The sequence below is a fragment of the Mobula birostris genome, chromosome 12 (genome assembly GCF_030028105.1).
Source record: "Mobula birostris isolate sMobBir1 chromosome 12, sMobBir1.hap1, whole genome shotgun sequence".
NCBI classification, from domain to species: domain Eukaryota; kingdom Metazoa; phylum Chordata; class Chondrichthyes; order Myliobatiformes; family Myliobatidae; genus Mobula; species Mobula birostris.
This window is the reverse complement of record NC_092381.1, coordinates 59114792-59139564: the sequence shown is the minus strand read 5'-3', so window position 1 is coordinate 59139564 and position 24773 is coordinate 59114792. Positions and strand designations below refer to the sequence as shown.

The window sequence follows — 24773 nt, the reverse complement described above, 5'->3', positions numbered from 1 at the left end:
CAGTTTGTTATCAGTAATGTACTCAAGTAACATTTACAATGGCCCATGAAGAAATACATTACAAAACTGCCTCAGTGGCTCAGTTGGTTAAGATAATGAACTGCTGCAAAGTTTTTGCACAGTATGAAGACTGAAATTCTAAGCTAATTCTGGGCTGAGTTGTGATTATAGTAATTGTGGTGGCCAACTGGATTCAATCTAATCGAATTAGAAACTAGAAAAACAGTGATCCTGAAACCCCTTAAGTGTGCATATGTCTTCACATGTTTGTGTGTGGAGATGTATTTATGTAGATATTTTATACTTTATTGTCGCCAAACAATTGATACTAGAACGTACAATCATCACAGCGATACTTGATTCTATGCTTCCCACTCCCTGGAGTACAAATCGATAGTAAATATTAAAAATTTAAATTATAAATCATAAATAGAAAATGGAAAGTAAGGTAGTGCAAAAAAAACTGAGAGGTAGGTCTGGATACTTGGAGGGTATGGCCCAGATCCGGGTCAGGATCTGTTCAGCAGTCTTATCACAGTTGGAAAGAAGCTGTTCCCAAATCTGGCTGTATAAGAAGGACTCTCACATAATGACCACTTTACATTCTATTTTCTCTGGCTTCTATGTGTCTTTGACAACAGGAATCAAAATTCTCAGTTTCCTTTTTGAAGGGAAGATACGTTTTAAAAAGTAAGTGTTTAAAACCTCCTTGAAGTGTCTCCAATAAGTTTTTTTTGCCGTTATAGAACCTGGAAATGAATACCCGATGCAGCAGTCAGGTCCTGCTTGTGGAATCGATGTGACCTGTCTATTGGAGGTGCCCAAGTATAATTAGAACCTCAACGTTGGCCCTGGCAAGGCTGCAAATGTTGATTCATTTATTCTGCCTGTGGATTTGGAGGATTTTGTGGAGACAGTATTGGTGATATCTCTTCATTGCTACATGCCTACTGCACGTAGTCTAAGTCACTGAAGACCTCAGGAGAGTGGGGATAACCGTTCATAGACTGCAAGTTCTGTGCTAGGTCTAAAGTCTTTCTCAGATGGCCAAAGGCTCTGCTATTGCACTGCTGCATGGTGAATTTCTTTATTGATACCTGCCTTCATTGAGCAGCGCGTCATTTTCTGGGTTGTGTTCTGGGTCTTTATTGTGAGGAGAAAGTGCTGCTAGACAGTGAGGGCACTCTGTTCGCTAATGCTAAAGGTAAGGTTCATTTTATCACATGTTTCAATGATCAAACTGACTAACTGGGAGCCTGGCCTCTGAAAATGTGTGTAAGAATTCATTATCTGTGTGGCAGCTCAGTGGCTGAGGTTGAATGACCTTAGTTCTTGAGTGGAGATGATATAGACTGATGAGTTTTCTATTTGCCGTACAGATTATCTATACCTCAGTAGAAGATTTGTTGAAGGTCAAGTGCAATGATGGGAAAGAAAAGATTGGGAAAAGGGTTGGACTGATAATAAGACCTGCTTAGACTCTGGTCTCCACTGGGTCTGGTGTGCATCTGTTGGCTAGAATTGAAGAATGTAGTTAATAGCCAGATCTGAGAAGGTCCCACTCAGTTGACAGAGCCAAAGGTTTTTTCAAGATCACTAAAAACCATGTGAATGGTGATCTATATGCTTCTCTTGAAGCTGTCACTTATTGAAGACCACATCCATTGTACATCAAGATGGAAAAAATGTGCAGTGTGATTTGGGGACCCTCTGAGATTAGTCAATTGAAGACAGCCGTGGTAATGATTTTCCCTGTGGATACAAAAATAGTCATCCTTTTTTACACTTAATATTTACCACATTTATAACAATCTCTTTTCTTGAAGATAGTTATGATTCAATGATCTTAGAGCTCTCTTACCATATCTTTGTCTTCCCCGTGTGGGAAGACTAGCCTGTAAATTAATAAGATAAGCTTCTCTCTACTAAGTTTTAAAGTTGAGCAGGAAGACAATCTTCTCCCAAATCCTTCTTATTTTGCAATTGCTGTATGGCCTTCTAAGCTTCAAGTCAGTCTGGGGTGCTGGTTGAGATTTAACTATTTAGTGTGTTGTAGGATGGATTCAAAATAGTTGCATCAAGTACTGATTCTCAGCTGAAAAGGTCTTCAAAATGCTCCATTCAGTAGTTTCCTCTCTGTCCTGATAATCTCTCTTTCATTCTTAACTCTTGCTGGGGTTAATCCTTGAGTGTATGGATCAAAAATGGTCTTAACAGTACTGAAGAATCTCAGAAAATTCTGATTATCAATAAACTGTGGATACCATAGATATCAACCATCTGTAAAGCAGGTGCATAAGCTGTTCCATATATTGCACTACTAAGCCATTAAGCCATGTAAGTTTGAGGATTCAGAAAGTCTGTATTACAGTAACTTATTTTCACCATTGTAGCAGCAAAGATTGGGCAATTGGAATCACCATGCTTAATGTACAGAACCATGATGTAGTAATAGGTGTGATGGCTGAGTACTAATACTTATATGGGCTTTAGTTTGGGCAAGATGGGATTTTGATTGTGAGCTCTCAGTTGTCAATGGTTTAATGCTATTCACCCTTGACTAATTGTGGAAGGATCTGAAGGACTGAATGACTCACCTTGGCACTAGTGTTTGGAAAAGTGGAAAGCATTATTATCAATTACTTAACTAAAGTAATAAGGCTTTAACTTCCCCTTTAGCAAATCAAAATGGGATGCAATGGTAATAGATAAGATACACAAATTCAATAAATCTGAAACTAATAGACTCTCAGTCAGTCCTAATTCAGGGTCTTAACCCACAACATCAAACATTCCTTTTACTTCAGGGTTTTGCCTGATTCATTGAGCTGGTCAAACACTTTTCTTTCCTCCAGATTCCACCATCTGTAGTCTTTTGTGTCTCCATGAAACTAATAATTTCAGGTCCAAATCTATTTCTAATGCAAAGCAACAGAGGTTATTTTTTGCAGTTCCATCATTGTTCTTAATCTAACTCAGCACACAGTTGCCTGGCAGTGATTCAACAACTGAATTACTGGGTGAGTTAGAAAACAAGGATATGCTACAAAATAGCTTCATGAAAATCTGGAAATATTTTTTGTATTAGGGGGATGTTACTAAATCTAAATCAAACCTAGATTTATTAAAGAAAGGCATTCCAATTTCTGAAACTAAATTTTAAAATACATTAATGCAATTGCTTCCATGTAATTGGAAGTTCCCAGATTATAACAAAAAATAAATGTAAGATTTCTGTTCAAAATATTTTAATTGGTTTACCATAGAAAAGACTTGGAAATTATGCATTTTTCACATCACTTTCTGAACTTGCTCAAGAGCCAACTGGTGTGAGATAGGATAGTGGAAATCTATTTGTGCACAGAATGCTCTTACAAACTAAACTGAGATAATGACCAAAGTGTTTCAGAAATATTGAATTATACTGTTGTCCAGTACACTGGAGATAATGCACTTTTCCTTATTCAAAATAATGTCACAGAATCGTACACATCATTTTTTCATTCAAAAAACAGCATCTTCAACAATGCAGCATTCCTTCAATACAACATGAAATGGTAAATCTAGATTTTAGTCATTGGACATGTATTATACCTTTCTTTTTACTAATCAGGCTTTCACTAATTAAAGTGAATGAGTCTCTTTCAAGTACTTAATGCAAATTACCTTTCAGTCAAATCATAAACCTCATCCTTAGAACAAAGCAATTCTTTTCCTTTACCCCAAAGTTATTATTTTCTTTTCTTTGTGAAGTCAGTGAACCTTAGAAAAGGGATTATGTTGTGGGATTATTAACTGGATGAAAATACTTGGGCAAAATTTCATGTGTACCCAGAATTCTTTTGTGGGGACTTGTTGCGATAAGGCTGAGTCTTTTCACAAACCTGAATGGAAGTTCAGAGGTAGAAATACCACTGGAATATTGATGACTAATTTAGAATTGAAGCCTGAATTTATTTGTTGATGCATTGTTTTATCAGAATTTTGTAGAGGTGGGAAAAAAATAGGGCTGGGTTGAAATGGAGGGTGGGAGGATAATATCAGATACATTATCAGTTTTGATGCTATAATTGCCTTGGGCTAAATAAAGCAAACAATTAATCTGTTTCCAGTGAAAAGTGCACATTCATGGCTACCAGGTAGCAGCTAGATTCAAATATCTCTCTGGTTCAAATAGCATGTCCAAAGTCATTATCATCTAATGCTCTTGGTTCAGTTACAGTATGACAGCCAGCAGACACAATTTTCAGCAGATGCTGAAAAATCTTGAGGAACACATATATAATGTTAAAGGAACTCAGCAAATCAAGCAGCACCCATGGAGGGGAATAAACAGTCGATGTTTCAGGCCAAGACGCTTCATCAGGGCTGGAAAGGAAGGGGGTAGAAGCCAGAATAAGAAGGTGGGAGAGGGGGAGGAGACAAGCTGGCAGGTGATAGGTGAAACCTGGTGAGTGGAAGGTGGGGAGGGGGGGCTATGATTGAGAAGTTGGGAAGTGATAGCTGGAAGAGGTAGAAGGCTGAAGATGAAGGAATCTGATAGAAGAGGACAGTGGAGTAAAGGGAAAGAGATGGGGAACTGGAGGCAAATCATGAGGGTAGTGAAGAAGAAGAGAAGGGGCTGTTAGCCAGTCCTATAATACTGCACTCCAGAGTAAGCAACTACCTTGAAAGAAGAAAACTGGAGGGAAAAATAAAAGTTGTTTATTTATCAATTAATATTGGTTTACTTATTTGTAAGAGTTCTAATCTAAAATAAAACAGAAGTTCTCTGGTCATTCATGCAGATAAATTTTAATATATTTTTGTTGCAGTAACCATGCACATAGGAAATTATGATTTAAATAAGAAAATGCAGGAAGCATGTTTTTTTTTGTCCAAACAACAACCAAAGCTCATAATGGAGTCCACCCATTGTAGAGATCTGACATTTAGCTTTGATTCATTGATTGTACAGTTGATTTAAGACTTTATTATCTGATTTGTGGCTATTTAGAAATGAGACTTTCTGTGCAAATGTGGATCATGTGGCACAGGAGCCTGTGAAATCCATGCCTGGTTGTACCATGCAGTAAATAGAATTCAATTAGACAATGCTTCACATCAGGGAACATTTTCTTTTCAGTTTGTCTCGTTTTTTCTGTTGTTTGGATTTCTTTCCATCCACTTGGAGGCTTACTGCTCTCCGCTTTTCCAAATTAAGCAACTCTTGGAAAAGTTCCTGCACATTGTGGTTTAGTTTGGCCGAGGTCTCCATGAAAGAACACATCCACTTCGAGGCCAGTGCTTCTCCCTCGGTGGCCTCCACTTCTCTCTGAGTCTCATCTCTCTTGTTACCCACTAACATGATGGGGATATTTTGAATGTTTCCTTTGATTTCACATATTTGCTCATAGATGGGTTGCAATTCTTCCATGGATTGCCTGCTGGTCACAGAGTACACCAGAATGAATGCATGCCCTTTGGAAATGGACAACCTCTGCATTGCAGGAAACTGATGGCTTCCTGTAGTGTCCGTGATTTGTAGTGTACATATATTCTTATCACAGCTGATCACCTGCCTATATGTATCTTCAACTGTTGGAATATAGGTTTCTCTGAAAGTCCCTCTAACAAAGCGGAGAACTAAAGAGCTTTTCCCAACTCCTGCTGCTCCAAATACAACCACCCTATAATCATTGCTTTGCTCCGGCATTTCAGAAGATTAACTGTAGATGTGTGAAAAAGCAGTATTCTTTGCAATTAGGGTTTGTTTTAGTGGCATGTGATGTTAGTTTCTGACATTCCCACAGATGTTATGTAGCTGTAAAAGAACAAACATGTAATTAGTCTCATATCCTCTCTTTCACAAATGACCCATTTTCTTCTTTATAATACTGCCCATAGCTACAAAACATCAGCCCATCTGCTGGAAAGCCATCTTCAATATTTGTATTAGAACCAGTTTTGACTATCCCAACGGTCTTCAGTAAAACTTCTTATTTTCTACTTTCCCTGAAACTGAGTTCATTCAAAAACTTGGTGCCCATATTCTAACCTGCACAAAGTCACAATCATCCATCATCCCAAATGGACTTGTTGGCCCACATTAGTTCCCAGTCCGTCAATGCCTCACCTTAACATTCATACACTTCTCTCAAATCCCTTCATGGCTTAAACCCTTTCTTTCAGAATCTACATGCACCCTTTGCCCCACCAGTGCACTATAACCCATTCTCTCTTGCCAGAGTAAGTTTTATTTCTTTCCCAAAACCTTTCAACCATACTTTTCCCTCGACTTGGTGAGAAGTTTTATGTGATCACAATCCCATGAAGCTATTCGTGTTATTAACTGTGAGGCACCAGCCACCTTCCATGCCTTCTGTTCCAATGACAGACAGACAGACAGACACACCCCTACCTGATGAACACATCCATGCCACCTTCCATCCTTCAAATTCTTGACATTCACTACCTGCTTCCCTATGGATACAACAATTGAATCTGATTTCTCTACTGCCCCAGAAGTATATTCTTGACCTTCAACCACTTCCTGTATTAAAACAGTTTTCTACATGCCACTTCTAGTTCTTTTACTCATCGCCTTCATTCTATATTTCTTACTTCCTGTCCACTCCACTAATGGGAACTATTTCCCATGGTCTGTACATTTTATTGTTTTAACTCTGTATCTGGTCTTCTCAACATCCACTCTGTATAGGAAGAACAATCCCAGTTTCCTGGGTCTTTCGTCATGATATTCCTTCATCCCTGGAGTCAATCTGGTAAATCTCTTCTGCACCCTTTCCAAAGCCTTTACATCTTTCAAAATCAGTTTGGCTTCATGGGCCAATTGGCCCCCTTTGGTGCTGTATCTATTCTGTTTTTCTGTTTCCCTGGTATGTTCTCTGCAAAATGAGTGACATTCAGCCCACATTAGAAATGGGAAAACAGCAAACTATGCAAACTCCTTTTGGTGATTAATTTATTCAGAATGATAAAAATGTGCAATGATTTAGCTCCTTTGACATTTTAACATGCTATTTAACAGCTCGTATTTAACATCTCTCAATTGTTTACAAGGGAAGGATGAGACAATTTACACCAAATTACCCATCTTCATCCAAAGGTTTTAAACTGAAACTTGGGGTGGGTTGACAAAGATCATTTAGGAGATGTCTGGAGCATGGTGAATGAATGACACCATTGGTGGAGGAAGGGTTTAGAGGAAGCACAGGTGATTGGATGCAAAATCCCTCCTTTCCATTTCAATATCAGTTTACAGAGAGGTCATCAATTTCAGCCACTATGTCAGGGAACTACCCAGCTCGAGAACAAACTGTCCAAGTCGCTCCATCTAATGCACAATTACGCCAATAACGTACAATGAATTTCCTAAATATATAGTTTATTAACGCTGCAGTATATCCAATAAAGACACGTTGAATTTTAAAATGCCAATAGCTACATAAAAAAAACAAATAATTGTAATAAAAATTAATTGGTTTGTGTGAGTTTCACAAAAGAAACATTAAAATAGCACTAATCCCAAAAACAGCAGTATAATTTCCTGTAATCACAAGATAAAAATGGAATTCAACTCTATTTCAATAATCAAGAATTTTAATTACAAGATCTCAGAACGGGACTCCAGAACGCTGACAAAAAATACAGAATCCTACGCATCGGAAAAGTAATTTCACATTTTTCCTCACTGTGGCCCTTAACTATAACGTATTCTTCCGGCGAGGGGGAAACTGCATCTTCCTTCAGTCTGCGTTGAGGTCGTTACACATGACAAAATGAAGAATCAATCTACATTTCAGAGGCTGGACTCATTTAGAATGCAAACCTGAATGCATCATCCAGTCTCGGTCTGCCGAGTCCGGCGGTGCAAATTTTGCGCAACAGTTGGGACGATCGTTCGGTGGTCCCAGTAGAAGGTCGGTCCAAATCAGACATCATCCCTATCCCCGGACACAGTCTTGCAAGTGAGAGAAGGCACTCCCACATGGATGTCGAGCGAGGAGGAAAGCCAAAACAGATTTCGCTGGTAGCGCTGTTTTGCAGGCAGGTACTCACCGGACAGGAATGACCATGCAGCCGCTGTCTGGCGCCGGTGCACCCACAATAGAAATACGCACCTTCCCGAGAGCTGGCAGCTCTTCAAAAACTTCGGGACCAGCATTCCCGCGTAATGCCAGCTACTCCGAGAATCTGGAAGGAGGGAGCGGGCATTAAAGTGGCGGTGGGGAAAGGTGATCCCTGGAAATGACTGAAGGAAGAGCGGCGTGGAGAGGAGGAGCACCCGAGGGACTGACGTCAGTTGCTGAGTCCCGTCTTGGGGTCGATTCCCTTCCTCCTCCCTCGCTGTGATGTACTTTTCCGCTCCTGATACGCTCCAAAATAGCCCACACGTCACTCTCATCTCCGATCTCTCTCGCCTCCAGCAACCTTCATTTCCTCTACCCCTCCTCCCGCCCACTTATCTTCCTTTTTTTATTCCTCCACTTTCATCCCCCTTGCCCTGCGAGTTATTTTTGCCTTTAAATCCGACAGCTGTTTAATACATTCTGCATACAAAACGGTTGATGCAAGTAATTCTGCTCGTTGCTCAGTATGATCCGAAAATAAAATATTGCCCTGTCCTTGCTTTAGTGCAACGATTCCAAATGCAAGGTTCCAAGCGAATTGCCAAAACCGTGTTTATATATATATATAAATCTGTCATCCCCAGAATCCCCGGAGCAGTGAAATATGCAGTTTTCGACACCCGCCCGAGAGACGACCAAGGAAGCAGATATTAACGCTGGAATTACATTAACAAATAAAAGCAATTTTAATTTTAAAAAGAAAAGAAAACCGTAAGAGAGATTCGTTCTGTTTACCTTCAGCACGTAGACACTCCAAGAGCCAGGCAAGCTGACAATAATAGCCACCGTATTTCACAAGTAGTCTACGGACGTATTGGAATTATACATCATTTTAAATCATTTGTAACTAAAACATCATTCTATCTCTTCAATTGCAAACAACATCTCACTCTTTTACCTTTCTGCTTGAATTTTTAAAATCACGTAAATAGAATTCCTGCGAACACTACTTGCCTTGAAAAAGAGCAGAGTCTGGAATAGACTATTCCCACATAGGGGACGATTGTGTGTCTGTAAATAAAGTATCAAAACGATAACAGTCACTTCTTTTTAAACAGATTAAGGCGAGTTTTGTTTACAGAGGTCGTAATTTCGTTCCAATTCTCTACATTCAGAATTTTTGCTGTGGGGGTGGAGGGAAGAAGTGGGATTGCATATCGATTTTGGAAAGAAACCACCCCGTTTTTCATTCATTATTTTGTGTGTGTGGAACAGCCCATTCATGGAACTCGAGCGCAATATTGAAGGGGTTGGCCGGAGAGGCACAGAAGTTAATACCGGATGACCACCAATCGGTGTCGACATGCAGTGCCCTATCCACCGCTTCCACACACCCTCATCCACGGCACTTCAATGCATTTCATCCGAGCTCCATTATTTAACCGGGAGGGGGGGGAGTGTTCGCGATAACTGACGAGGGACCTCAGATTTCTGGTGAGGTTGAATTATGCTGAACAGCAGATGGTTCCGGCGATATTTAGTCATACATGAGACACACTTTAAACAAACATTGAGCGCAGTATTTGCTTGCACTGGAGTTGGCGTTAAATTATACTGGTGTCCCTTGGTGCCAGAGGGAAATAGCACAAATTAACGCGGAGATAACTCGGCTATACTGAACTCCTTCCTGCACTTTCTAAAATAGCCGTGCTGAGTGAAGTATGGCTGGATGTCCACCCTACAGTTTTGGAGATCCCAATGCAAGCTATGTCAGGGCAGGCAGGGCCCCCTTTTGGGGCCACTTTTGATTTATCAACTGAGAGGAGGAGAAAGATTCTTTAAGTCCAGGGGACCATGAAGTCCTCCAGTTTGGCCACGGAGCTCAATGCTAGGAGTATTGCAGGGAAGGCGGATGAGTTGAGGGCGTGGATTGACACATGGAATTATGATGTTGTACCAATTAGTGAAACTTGGCTACAGGAGGGGCAGGACTGGCAGCTTAATATTCCAGGGTTCCGATGTTTCAGATGTGATCGAGGCAGAGGAATGAAAGGTGGGGGAGTAGCATTGCTTGTTAGGGAAAATATTACAGCAGTGCTCAGGCAGGACAGATTAGAGGACTTGTCTACTGAGTCCTTATGGGTGGAGCTGAGAAAGAGGAAAGGTATGGCCACATTAGTGGGATTGTATTACAGACCACCCAATAGTCAACGAGACTTGGAAGAGCAAATCTGCAGAGAGATAGCAGGCAACTGCAGGAAACATAAAGTTGTGGTGGTAGGGGATTTTAATTTTCCATACATTGATTGGGACTCCCATACTGTTAGGGGTCTAGATGGTTTAGAGTTTTTGTAAAATGTGTTCAGGAAAGTTTTCTAAATCAATATGTAGAGGGACCAACTAGAGGGGATGCAATATTGGATCTCCTGTTAGGAAACGAATTAGGGCAAGTGACAGAAGTCTGTGTAGGGGAGCACTTTGGTTCCAGTGATCATAACACCATTAGTTTCAATTTGATCATGGACAAGGATAGATCTGGTCCTAGGGTTGAGGTTCTGAACTGGAAGAAGGCCAAATTTGAAGAAATGAGAAAGGATCTAAAAAGCGTGGATTGGGACAGGTTGTTCTCTGGCAAAGATGTGATTGGTAGGTGGGAAGCCTTCAAAGGGGAAATTTTGAGAGTGCAGAGTTTGTATGTTCCTGTCAGGATTAAAGGCAAATTGAATAGGAATAAGGAACCTTGGTTCTCAAGGGATATTGCAACTCTGATAAAGAAGAAGAGGGAGTTGTATGAAATGTATAGGAAACAGGGGGTAAATCCAGGTGCTTGAGGAGTATAAGAAGTGCAAGAAAATACTTAAGAAAGAAATCAGGAGGGCTAAAAGAAGACATGAGGTTGCCTTGGCAGTCAAAGTGAAGGATAATCCAAAGAGCTTTTACAAGTATATTAAGAGCAAAAGGATTGGAAGGGATAAAATTGGTCCTCTTGAAGATCAGAGTGGTCAGCTTTGTGTGGAACCAAAGGAAATGGGGGAGATCTTAAATAGGTTTTTTGTGTCTGTATTTACTAAGGAAGCTGGCATGAAATCTATGGAATTGAGGGAATCAAGTAGTGAGACCATGGAAACTGTACAGATTGAAAAGGAGGAGGTGCTTGCTGTCTTGAGGAAAATTAAAGTGGATAAATACCCGGGACCTGACAGAGTGTTCCCTCGGACCTTGAAGGAGACTAGTGTTGAAATTGCGGGGGCCCTGGCAGAAATATTTAAAATGTCGCTGTCTACGGGTGAAGTGCCGGAGGATTGGAGAGTGGCTCATGTTGTTCCGTTGTTTAAAAAAGGATCGAAAAGTAATCCGGGAAATTATAGGCCGGTGAGTTTAACGTCAGTAGTAGGTAAGTTATTGGAGGGAGTACTAAGAGACAGAATCTACAAGCATTTGGATAGACAGGGGCTCATTAGGGAGAGTCAACATGGCTTTGTGCGTGGTAGGTCATGTTTGACCAATCTGTTGGAGTTTTTCGAGGTGGTTACCAGGAAAGTGGATGAAGGGAGGGCAGTGGATATTGTCTACATGGACTTCAGTAAGGCCTTTGACAAGGTCCCGCATGGGAGGTTAGTTAGGAAAATTCAGTCGCTAGGTATACATGGAGAGGTGGTAAATTGGATTAGACATTGGCTCGATGGAAGAAGCCAGAGAGTGGTGGTAGAGAATTGCTTCTCTGAGTGGAGGCCTGTGACTAGTGGTGTGCCACAGGGATCAGTGCTGGGTCCATTGTTATTTGTCATCTATATCAATGATCTGGATGATAATGTGGTAAATTGGATCAGCAAGTTTGCTGATGCTACAAAGATTGGAGGTGTAGTAGACAGTGAGGAAGGTTTTCAGAGCCTGCAAAGGGACTTGGACCAGCTGGAAAAATGGGCTGAAAAATGGCAGATGGAGTTTAATACTGACAAGTGTGAGGTATTGCACGTTGGAAGGACAAACCAACGTAGAACATACAGGGTTAATGGTAAGGCACTGAGGAGTGCAGTGGAACAGAGGGATCTGGGAATACAGATACAAAATTCCCTAAAAGTGGCATCACAGGTAGATAGGGTCGTAAAGAGAGCTTTTGGTACATTGGCCTTTATTAATCGAAGTATTGAGTATAAGAGCTGGAATGTTATGATGAGGTTGTATAAGGCATTGGTGAGGCCGAATCTGGAGTATTGTGTTCAGTTTTGGTCACCAAATTACAGGAAGGATATAAATAAGGTTGAAAGAGTGCAGAGAAGGTTTATAAGGATGTTGCCGGGACTTGAGAAACTCAGTTACAGAGAAAGGTTGAATAGGTTAGGACTTTATTCCCTGGAGCGTAGAAGAATGAGGGGAGATTTGATAGAGATATATAAAATTAAGATGGGTATAGATAGAGTGAATGCAAGCAGGCTTTTTCCACTGAGGCAAGGGGAGAAAAAAACCAGAGGACATGGGTTAAGGGTGAGGGGGGAAAAATTTAAAGGGAACATTAGGGTGGGCTTCTTCACACAGAGAGTGGTGGGAGTATGGAATGAGCTGCCAGACGAGGTGGTAAATGCAGGTTCTTTTTTAACATTTAAGAATAAATTGGACAGATACATGGATGGGAGGTGTATGGAGGGATATGGTCCGTGTGCAGGTCAGTGGGACTAGGCAGAAAATGGTTCGGCACAGCCAAGAAGGGCCAAAGGGCCTGTTTCTGTGCTGTAGTTTCTATGGTTCTATGGTTCTACGAATATGTCCAATATGAAAGTGAGACCAAGAGTAGGCTGCGTCAGTCAAATCTGCCCATCCATTCAATATGATGGTAGCTGATCCTTGGCCCTCAATTTTCTGATCTTTCAAAAATCTATCTACTACTTTAAATACTTCCAGTGAACTAACTTCCACAGTATTAGGAAAGGTATGTGACATCTGCGTCGCATCTGGAGTTTCTCCCGTTAGCGGACGATTTTCCTCCACACCTCTCTAAGGTAGTGGGGAACCGCATACGAGGCAAGTTACAGCACTGGTTTGCCATTGCCTTCTGCCGGGTGAGTTTCCAAAGAGATCACCAGCACGGATAGAATGTGTGCAGGGGAACTGGCTGGATTCGAACTTGGGACCTTTTGTCTCGAAGTCCGGCACTGATGCCACTGCGCCACCAGCTGGGTCTTTCCACAGAATTAAGGCAGAGAATTCCAGAATTTACCACTATTTGTGAGAAGAAATTCCCATGCGCTCCAGTTTTAAATGACCACATTTTATTTTGTTACTCTGCCCTCTTATTTCAGACCTTAGTGAAAATCACATACCCTTGTCAATTAATGAGGCCTTCTCACTTCAACATATTGGGAGTGACCAGATGGTCAGCTAAGCAAGCCGCAGGAACACTGTGGCTACTTCAGATAAGTAACTTAGTATCCGATGCTGGGTGACTCATCCCTTGGCAGTAAAAACTCTTTCCACCATCTACAGGGCGCAAGTCAGGAGTCTGGTGGAATGTCCTCCTTTTGTCCGATGAGTGAGTAACAATAACTCAAAAGAAGCTTGGTACCATCCAGAGCAGCCGATCAACCACTCTGAGAATCACCCTCCTCCCAGTGGTGCCTAGTGGCTGCATGGTGTATCATCTATTACATACACAGTTGTTACTTGCTTAGGCTACCCCAATAGCACCTCCCAAACCTGTGTCCATGGCCACCAAAAACAGCAAAGGCAGTAGATGCCTGGGAACACCACCCACTGCATCTTCTTCTCCAAGTTGCAAACATCTTCACCCAAATATATCACTGATCCTTCAGTGTAATTGAGTGTAATACATGGAACCCAACCTGACAGCATTTGGACTGCAGGAAGTTTAAGAAGTGGCTCACTACCACCATCTCAAGGACATTTAGGGTTATCCAATAAATACTGCCCCTATCAGCAATGGTCAGACTCCAAAAGAGAATTATTTTTTTAATGATCATTATCTGAAGAGAACTGTCAAAAATGGAATATCTGTCAAATTTTTTTTACAAATCAACAAACATCTCACACATTGTCCAGTGCTTTACATCTTCATATCTTGCTCAACAACAAGCTCTGCCAATCCTGATTCCAATTAACATTCAGACACTCCACCCCATCTATACACAGCACCACTACTGTAGCACTCACACACACCACAGCAGACAGGTCAGCCAAGTATGTTGCAACACGCTGATTAATACTCTTCCCCTTTTCTCTCATGGGGGAATTGTCACACAGCCTCTGCAAGCAGCGACAGGCAGGCAGTGATACATTGAACACATGCTTGGTGATCTGAATATGATGCTGCTGTTTATCATTGGGGTAGTAGCCACACAGAAAGTGGATAATAGGTGCACTTAAGTTATTGGAAATGACATTATGTTCCTATTTCACCTCCCCTCATGCTACAACTCCTCAGATTTTCAAGATGCAGATGGTATAAGAACACTTTCCTTTTCTTCAGCTTGAGTTTTGGGCTTTTCTCTCTTTTCAGGCTGATGGTATTTATAATCTGCCAGTACTGTGCCACTTCTGGCCTTGCCATTTTCGATCATCCGGGCTTTTGCTCAGGCTGAAGCTGCCAAATCACCTCAGTGCAAAACAGCTTAAAGTCACATTTCACAGCTGAAGGAGAGCATTCTCCCCCTAGTGTGGTGAGAGCTGTTGAGGGAGGATTGCCCAAAATCTACAGAACAGGCAAGGACAAATGGAAAACAGACACCACATGCCTGCACTAAGTTGATTAATTGTTCCTTGATTGATTTTAACCTGATTGGATGTAATGACACGATATGGAATGATAATTGGTAAGATTCTTCTATTCACGGTGTGTGCTTAAGTGAATGTTAAGTATGTTAAGAATAATTAGAAACACCAATGCCCTTGAATGGAATATCCTACAAAAAGTAGTGGATACAGCCCAGTCCATCATGCACTAAGCCATCACCTCCACTGAGCACATCTACATGGAGCACTGTTGCAGGAAAGCAGCATCCATCATTAGGGATCCCCACTACCCAGGCCGAGCTCTCTTCTTGCTGCTGCCATCAGGAAGAAAGTACAAGGATAACTTCACTCAGCTTCACTCGACCCATCACTAAACTGTTCCCACAGCCTATGGACTCACTTTCAAGGATTCTTCACTTCACATTCTTGATATTTTAAATATTTATTATTTTTTTCTCTTACTCTCTTGAATTTGCTCAGTGAGTTGTCTTTTGCACATTGGTTGTTTGTCTGCCCTGTAGGGTGTGGTCTTTCATTGATTGTATTGTGTTTACTTAGACCTACTGAGTATGCCTGCAACAAAACAAATTTCAGGGGTGTATATGGTGTATATGTATATATGTACTTAGATACTAAATTTACTTTGAATTTTGAATGCTGGGCTCATCTGTGATGAAAGGAAGTCATGGTAAGAACTATTTTGTGACAGGATTTTGTTTCCTCTTTGTTTTATGCATTTATATGTGACAGGCAGAATGTAATTAGCATTATTAATTTCTGAAACATTGTGGATAAAAACTATTAATATTTGATTAGGTGGCAGAATACTTCTTAAAAGCAGTTTTGCAGAATCTGGTACCGCTTCCAATATTTTTTTTAAAATATAAAGCAAAGAAATGGATTCATTACAAAAACCCAACACAGATTTATATTCAAGCTAGACATTTACAAGGTTGAATGGACAAATGGATATTACATGTACGCCAAGTTATGTAGACAATGAAGTGAAATGTCACAAAGTTAATATATGTATCAAATATTAAGTTATGGGGAGAATATGAAGAAATTAGAATTCTTCAGCCTTGAAAAGGGAAAAGATGGGACCTCATGGAAATATACATGATATTAAAATGGCCTAAAAATAAGGCAACACTAATTCGAAGAGTGTCATGATCCTGGAATAATTGGTTAAGACTTGTGAGGGGAAAGATTAGGACAAACATCAAAAATTCTGCCAGTTGGAATTATTTTCTTGACAGATAAGTGGAAGAAAACAAACACATTCATAGTCAGTAGGGATTCTACCCCCCCCCCACCCACCCACCCATGTAGATATGTTAGAAGGTGTCAAGCACCCTGTCATCTAGTTCCAACTTGTTGTGTTTCCTCAGTTGAATAGCCTGTCATAAGAACAAATGTAGGGTCAATAAGATCATAGTTGATCTGGCTGTGTTATCAGCTCCATTTACCTGCCTTTTCTCCTTAACCGTTAATTCCACATTAGTTTAGGTTAACGCGATGCTATCACAGCTTGGAGAGATGGAGTTTGGAGATCAATTCCGACACCGTCCTTTTGTACGTCCGAAGTTTATGCATCCTTCCCGGGAGCACGTGGGTTTCCTCCTGGTGCCCCCGTTTCCTCCCACAGTTCAGAGACATGCTGGATTAGTAGGTCATGGTAAATTGTTATGTGACTAGGCTGTGGCTGAATAGGGCTGGGCCTGTTCAGTGACCTAGCTCTATATCAATAAAACACAAATAAAGACATTCCCCTGCTCTGTAAAAAGACTATCTACCAAGTCTCACCCACATAAAATGAAGAGTTGGATAAACTTAACTGGAATTTTTTTTAAAAAATCAGTTTTTGATGGTGAGTTTGAAAAATGGGAGTAGAATAGGGCGGTAGAAACCTGCACTGGGTTCAGATTTGGAAAATTACACGTCTATTCACCAATTTGCCCATGATCCATCAACACTGAAGAAGAATATCACCCATGAACTCTTACTATATATTTTACTGGTGCTATCTAGAAAAGTAAATGAAGAAATTTATCTTTGGTTGTGAGGCAACATAAGACGAATGCTTATGTAAATATGCAAGCACCATATGTTAGTCAGAAAGTGATTAATTCCAGTATGAAAAACATGAATGGCAAATTTCCTGGCATTGCTGACGAATGTGATATGTAAACAATTCCTATCCGATAGATGACAGGAGAAACGTCATCAAACTGCCCGAAATAACAAACAACTGTCTGAATATAATGACAAACGTGCTTGTGATGAAACCTTTCCAAAAAGTAAAAATGAAAGAGTAAAATTCACAATGTAATCTATAAGATATTTTGTTACAGAAATTGTATTTGCTACTGTGGTTTTTAACTGCCTTATTTAAAAAAATGAAGTTGCATGTCAAGGGTCTATTTGTAAATTGTAAACAATCGCTCTGGTAATAAACTACACTACTTGCTGCTGGTGAAGTAATCAAAATTGAAACGGAAATATTGCAGAAAATCATATTACTTTTCTCTGTTAAGTTTTAAGGTTCCGGTCGCTGAACCGCTCATTCTGAAGCGCCCATGGATTATGAAAATTGAGTATGAGTGTTGCTCTAATACTGTACTGATTTGGGTATAGTGGTCCTCCGAATGTCCAGCGCGGGGAAAAATGAATGATTTGCCGGGAGATATTAACATACTCGCAGTGACTGCTTCTCTGACTTACAGAGCAGGTGTGTGCAATCGCAAAATCAACATGCAGTTTCGGCAGGATCGCCAATAGCAAATGTTAAGGCGGTTTAATCGTTCCTTCCTCAAGCTTTCATAGTCAGGCAGATGGTGCTAGTGCGGATTGTGAACCAGGTCCCCGCGAACCCCGTCTCAAACCTCGAATTCACCAAATCACAATTCATAAACGAAGTGCTCAGAGACTCCTGGGAATATGGGAATAAGAAATAGGCAGGACCCTACTTACCACCTCTTGGTGTAACGTGGTTTTTATAACAGGTAAGAACCATTCTAAAATCAAGCAGTATTTAAGCAACGGAATTGTGTGAGGTAAGTAGGCCTTGCGAATAATCCGAGGAAACTCCCCCAAAACAGCTAAGTGTGTGGGTACCAGAACCTACTTCCCTAATCGTTGATTAATATGTTGACAAAGTTCTACAAAAAAAGACAATTGAGTACTTCCTGTGGGATTCGAAATTCATGAAAGGTTTTGGAGATTTTGCTCAACATTTAAACCAGCCCTGACCTATTTACAATAACCATCTGACCTAGAACAAATTATATTGGTATAACTCTTTATAGGCAATATGACAAATGTTAAACCTTACGTAAAAATAATAGAATCAATACTTGCCGAAGTATGTTTTTCTAAATACAAAGCAATCTCCTATTGATTTAGATAGCATCATAACAAAACAACAGTGACTCCAGTAGCTCCAGACTTTGGAAACAATTCTAATAAAACTTACCAGGAATTAGAAATAAACGCGTCGTTTGTATCTTAAAAATCGTGAAGCCTGCAATTTGCTGGAGAGAAGTCTTTTATATATTAACAGCGTGAAGCCTGAGAGCTCTGGAGATATGTACTACTTAGTGTGGGCAGTGGAACGATCAGCATGTCCCTTCCTGATTAAATCACAAAGCAGGAAAACTTCTTCAAAATAAGAGTCACATTTCGTCCAAAGTACGTTCACATTGTAACCAAAACAGAGTCTGCAACCCACTCGCCTGTGGTTTTAATTCCTGCTGGGTAAATGAGCTTCAATTCCTCACAGTATGAATCAGAACAAACAATGCCAATAAACTCTCTTGTTGTAAATTAAAGGAGTATTAATATTGAATAAAGCCAATAATAAATAGTGCACCTTTCCTTTATTGCATTGCTTTGTGATCTGTACTTATTTCCCAGTAGTACTGTGTAGGTCACGCTAATGCAGAAACAACTCCATGTGTTCATTGACATTCAATGGTGTGACTGTGGCTAGCTCCCCAATACCAACATCATGGGATTTCCATTGACCAGAAACTCAACTAGATCAGTCACAGAAGTGCCTTGGATACAAGAAAATGATAGAGCAATCTAATTCCCAATACCCCAACAGCTTTCCCCAGGGTGCAGGTCAGGAGTGTGATGGGTTACTCTCCACTTGCCTGATGAGTGCAGCTCCAATAGCACTCAAGAAGTTCAGCATCATCCATAAACAAGCAGCCCACTTGACTCTATGTGTACTTATTGATATATGCCAGTATATATGCTTTTCAATATGTACATTATCCTCTTAGAGCACATGGCTCTGACATGGTCACCAAGGAATGTAAGGTTCCTGACCCTCTCCACCTCTGATCTCCTAATGAGGACTGGCTTATGGACCTCTGGTTTCTTCCTCTTGTAGTCAATAATCAGATCTTTGGTTTTGCTGATGCTGAGTGAGAGGTCATTGTGGTATAATTCAATTATATTTTCAATTTCCCTCGTCACTTCCTTTGATTCAGCCAACAACAGTGGTGTCATCAGCAAACTTAAATATGGCATTGGAGCTGTGATTAGCCTCATACGTATGAAGTGAGAGGAGCAGGGGTTAAGCACACAGTCTTGTGGAGCACCTTTGCTGATGGTGGTTGCAGAGAAGATGTTGTTATCAATCCAAACTGACGGAGAGCTGCACGTGAGGAACGCTGATGTTGTCCCGGGCCAAGCACATAGATAGAATCGTAGAAGTACACCAACCTTTTTACTTTCTTAGGAGGTCAAGGAGATTCAGCTGTTAACAAAGTTTTAAGATTCACTGTTGAACGTATGCCAACTGATTGCAGCATGGTCTGGTATCGCATCATTTTGCATGAAACTAGACTTTGTTTTGTTTTTGTTTTAGTTGTAAAATTGTGTATAGTTTTTGCTTAATATGCTTGTGAATGCTGCTTGTATGATACTACAAGCAAGCTTTTCATTGCACCTGCACTTTCATGTACTTCTGCAGAGGACAATAAACATTACTTTTGATTTATTTTTGTCTCTCACAGATGCCCAGCACAGAAAACAAGTAGAGAGATGACAACAGTGCAAGGTCGGGGTTGGGGTGGAGTGGCCATGTGGGGGGTTAAATGTACATGTGTCAATGACCAGCAGACACAGGGAAAGATATAATGAATGCGGTATACAGTACTGGCTGCAGGGGTTGTTGACAGTAAGCCCCCATCCCAGCAGTGAGGGGCAGTCAATAAGACATTAGGATCTGTCTTCGGGAGTGGATCAGGCCAAACGTTGAGGCCATGCCAACACTAGAACCGGTGTGACTGAGTGGTAGCCCCTACCCTCCGGGCCATCTGTGTGGCCCTACTCACTTGCTAGATCCCACTGAAGAAATTTGGCTAATGGCAAAGGAAGGAGAGCAGCTGGTTTCCCACAGAAGCCACGAGACAACACAGTCATTGGCGGCTATAAAATGTGATTATCTAGTCTACTGACCTTTGCTAATTAACACTAATAATAAGAAGTCAATATAATTCCTTCCAGTAATGCTCTCTGTCTTGTCTGCAATTCAGCCATAATTTCTTGAAGCTCTTCCTTCAGTCTAGGCGGTATTTTATCTCCAAGGAAGCAGGGCAATACAAGGGGCCCTGAAATGACTAAGCAGGCTCCTGCATGCAAGGGCAATTACGGACAAACAGTAAATGATACAAATAAAGAAATATTGGTATTGGTTTATCATTGTCATATATACTGAGATACAGTGAAAGGATTTTGTTTAGTATGGCAATAATAATAAAAAAATGAACTTACAATCTTTTACTTCTACAGAAGGACTTAGATATTAATATTTGCAAGCATAAATAGTAGAATATTATTTTATGATTTATAAATAATTTATATCTTGGTGACTTGGCAAAAGGAGTTATTGCATTGACTCAGTAGGTTATATGCGGCAATAGCAGGGTTGGAAGTACAAAAAATGCCTCTGAATTTGTAGTTTGCAATAAAATGATGGGGGAAATTGAGCTGGCAATCTCTGTGATGTGAGCTTTCTGTTATCCAATGGGTATTACTGTAAAATATTTGTTGAAAGGGATATCTGGGGTCCAGAAGCCTAGATATCTTCAAACTGACAAAACAGGCAATTCTCAGAGGGATCTTGAGGAAATGTTTTGGATTATTTTTTGAAACATCAGATTGTGGTAGGTATGGATTGGAGCACACAAATATAATTAAAGTAGAAATATCATAATAAATTAATTTCCCCAAAATCCTTTAGTCCTTGAAGTATTTATGCAAGGCAAATACAAATGCACACAATTGGATATTTAGGTGAGATAGTTTGCTCGGGAATAATGATAGCTTAGCATGCCATTAACAATTCACATGAACTAAATTTAACTAAGTATTTTAAGATTTTTCGCAGTGGGACCAGTTCACAAAATACCAAATTTGCTTCAATTTAAATGACTTCAGCTCCTTTGGACTGAAGCAGTCTGCAAACTGCTCAGACTGGAATAATGCACTGGATCAGTGCGAGCAGGATCTCAGTCTCAAGAGTCACATTTGACAAGCTAGGATAATGAAGTGACAGGGTGAATGGAGTGCTGGTAGCAAACTTTGGTAGTTTTGTCTTCATTTACTGGTTCCATATAATCTTGATGGTTCCATGTTTCAATGATCATTGTGGTAGAGAAGTTTCTTGTTGCTGCATTAGTAACATTTTAAATGAATGACCTCCTTTCTCGGCAATTGGAGGGAACTTTCCAAACAAGACTTTAATTTTGCAACACACACACACAAAATGTTGGAGGAACTCAAGTAGGCCAGGCAGCGTCTATGGAAGAAAGTACAGTCAACGTTTTGGACCGAGACCCTGCAGATTGACTGTCGCTCGTTAAATCTCCTACTCTTTAACTCTGATTTACTCATACCATATGTAACGTTAGGCTGGGGATTTCTTTGTAGCTGTTCCGATTGCCAAAGAAACCATCTGGATAAGTTGCAGCAGCACTGATTATATCTCTTGACCTGGCATCCCCAACCTCTCGATTAACTATAACATCTATACCCCTTACAATACATGGGTGAACATAGCAACTGAATTCTGTATTAAGAATCTGTTCACCCATTAATTTTAATATATGGATGCTTGGAACTCTCTTGTAGTAAATCCCTCCCTTCCTGTCCCATACTTTCATTTGTCATCACACCCCATGCTGTCAGCTGGGTTTTCCCGCATTTGACAACACCAAGGTTATTGCTAATTTTCTCAGTAACACCTTTTGCAAATATTTAGTGCCTTTGGCATAACAAAATATCTCAAGGTGTTTTGCAAGAGAAAACAAATTGAACTTTCAAGTCAACAGGCAAATTTGAAAGAGCAAGGAGGAGAGAGTGGTATTGAAGTGGGGACATTGAGGATTACCATCATCCTCAGGCCACCATTGCCCAGAAATCAAAGTTACTGTAGATACAAAATTAGGTCTGAGACTAGATATCTTACAGCAAAATATTTCTTATCATTCTCTTCTATAATATATTCTAACCGTTAATCCACTTTCCCTGTGACCAGGGAGATGAAGGAAAACCAGATCTGGTTACGTGCAATCAAGTCTGTAGTTCACAATTCATTCAGTCACGCTCTGTCTTATGCTGGGTAACTATTAGAAGAGCCAGAGGAGAAATCAGTCTATGCATTAGTAGTTAGAACAGAAGATGAAGATGTCAATGCTGATCAAAAGAAAAGGGAACACACTTTTACACCAAGAGGCTAAGAATCTAATAAGAATTCCTCTTCAAGAATATGTGGCAAAGTTGTTTCCCGTGATAGGGGAGTCTAGTACAAGAGGGCATGACTTAAGGATTAAAGGGCGCCCATTCAGAACAGAAATGCGAAGAAATTTTTTTAGTCAGAGGGTGGTGAATCTATGGAATTTGTTGCTGCTGGCGGCAGTGGAGGCCAAGTCATTGCGTGTATTTAAGGCAGAGATTGATAGGTATCTGAGTAGCCAGGGCATCAAAGGTTATGGTGAGAAGGTGGGGGAGTGGGACTAAATGGGAGAATGGATCAGCTCAGGATAAAATGGTGGAGCAGACTCGATGGGCCAAATGGCCAACTTCTGCTCCTTTGTCTTATGGTCTTATGGTCTAATATGTGCAGGGTGCAATGAGCTAATTTATTTATTTATTTTTATTTTATTTTGAGATACAGAACAGTAACAGTCCCTTCTAACCTAGTGAGCCTGAGCTGCCCAATAACACCCACATGACCGATTAACCTACAAACACGTATGACTTTGGAATGTGGGAGGAAACTGGAGCACCCGAAGGAAACAGGGAGAACGTACAAACTCCTTATGGCAGCGTGAACAGGCTGGTGCTGTAATAACATTACACTAACTGCTACACTACCATGCTGACCACAAATGTCCTGAAACATCTTCTCCAGGGACTTGCTGCCTGACTTGTTGAGTTTTTTCAGTGTTTTATGTGTGTTGCTCCACATTACCTATGTGGGCCCTGTAAAAACTTAAGCTAGATGGCAATAGGGGAGAGTGTCACTTATTTCCCAGGGTTTGTCACAGTCTAGGAAATCATTGCGAGCTTCTGACCTGATTGGTACAACAACAGGCAGTGAAATTATCCATTGAGCCAGTGCAGACCTGGGTTATTCAAATTTGAAACAAAATCCCCTGAAGATTTTTAGAACACCCTTCAAAAGCACAATTATTGATGCAACACACATTTTAGCCTGTCATGATAGTTGAAGATCATTATCAGTATTCAGCACAGTGTTCCACTGACGATTTTCAGTCCTTTTTAAACCACCCACGCCATTACCAATGACGTATTCCATAGATTTTAAAATTTGTTGCCCATCCCCAAGCATTGTGGAGATCTCACTAGGGGAGGATTTACTCCTTGCTGTCTGGGTGAATTTGAATGGAGATGCTAAAGGCTGGCATTCCATACTGACACATGGTGCACCAGTCAGCCATTCATCATTTGAAAAGATATGTGCTGTAGCTGAGTGATACAGTAGAAAAACAAAGGCAAATGGGTATGTGCCCAGAATGTTAAAAGGAGATCGTGATTCCCTTCGAAATATAACCAGAATCTGTGCAAAAGACTGTTATTTTTCATAGACTTCCTGTATTTCAGTCCCAGGGATGCAGGGCTGGACTGTTCCTGTCATGCTGTTCGATCAGTCTGGTGATGCCTTCTCTGACTGCTGCTGTGCATGATGTTAGGGTGCCATTTTGATGTCCCATGTCCTACTTCTTGGTGATTGCTGCCACGGTGATACTTGGCATAACCACACACACAGAAATCAACTCATGCTAGTTGCTAGGGAACATTCAAAGCTGACAGTGGAATTAAAGGGTGCAAGCTGTGAGAAGATACATAAAATGCTCGTTTCTCACTTATTTCCAGAGTTTCTTCTTTTTTAGATGCAAATAACTGTTTACTTCTGTGTTTCCTGCAGTGAGGGCCATGGTTTCTCTCAATCTCAATGTTAAAAAAATAACAAAATGGTTTTCTAATTGGAAGTATTACCATTATTTTATGTTCCTTTTTGAGTCAAAGCGAATTAGAGAGAAGGCTAGAATAACCAGGTACCAAGAGATGCGGAGCATGCACCTTCGTTCCGGTAAAGAGAAATCCAATTCTTCATCCCTCCAGCTGGCTTTCCAGCATTGATTGCTGAGGTTGATATTCACCAAGGGAGCCATTAATGCATCCTGCTTCATTCTGCAACCAAACTGATATACACCTACATCAATGGGATCACATTACCTGAAGCTGTGTGGTGAAAAAAACATTGACTCTTCCGGCTCAGCCAGTTGAAGAAGTTAAGTATGGCTCAATCGTGCTGTGATGAGAGGCCAAGGCAAGGACCCCAGTGCTGGAGAAGACAGGATTGAGCCAGCACGGACCCAGCAGGGTATCACAGGGCTCTGCAGAGAGTGGTGTGGA

General features: G+C 40.7%; 2 protein-coding genes across 7 annotated transcripts in view; both read right to left on the bottom strand.

Annotated features, from left to right (window-relative positions):
- Positions 1-18378, bottom strand: part of LOC140205950 (guanine nucleotide-binding protein G(I)/G(S)/G(O) subunit gamma-12-like) — a 137223-nt gene extending 118845 nt beyond the window's left edge. The window contains exon 1 of the mRNA XM_072273859.1: positions 18292-18378. The gene's annotated coding sequence lies outside the window, so the exon portion shown is untranslated. The remainder of the gene's footprint in view (positions 1-18291) is intronic.
- LOC140205948 (GTP-binding protein Di-Ras2-like) lies at positions 4779-18381 on the bottom strand. 6 transcript variants are annotated; one of them, XM_072273851.1, is made up of 3 exons: positions 18292-18380; positions 9087-9143; positions 4779-5803 (listed from the first exon to the last, which is right to left on the bottom strand). In XM_072273851.1, the coding sequence occupies exon 3, from the start codon at positions 5693-5695 to the stop codon at positions 5099-5101; it is 597 nt and encodes a 198-aa protein (XP_072129952.1). In that variant the 5' UTR covers positions 5696-5803; positions 9087-9143; positions 18292-18380; the 3' UTR covers positions 4779-5098. The 6 variants fall into 6 exon arrangements, with proteins under 6 accessions (XP_072129952.1, XP_072129951.1, XP_072129956.1 ...); XM_072273850.1 differs by lacking the exon at positions 9087-9143 and having other exon boundaries at positions 18292-18381; XM_072273855.1 differs by lacking the exons at positions 9087-9143; positions 18292-18380 and adding an exon at positions 8868-8892.
- Positions 18382-24773: the final 6392 nt, after the last annotated feature.

Bases quoted from the DNA above. Each gene is read 5' to 3' on its own strand.
- LOC140205948 (XM_072273850.1), bottom strand. From the start codon at position 5,695: ATGCCGGAGCAAAGCAATGATTATAGGGTGGTTGTATTTGGAGCAGCA.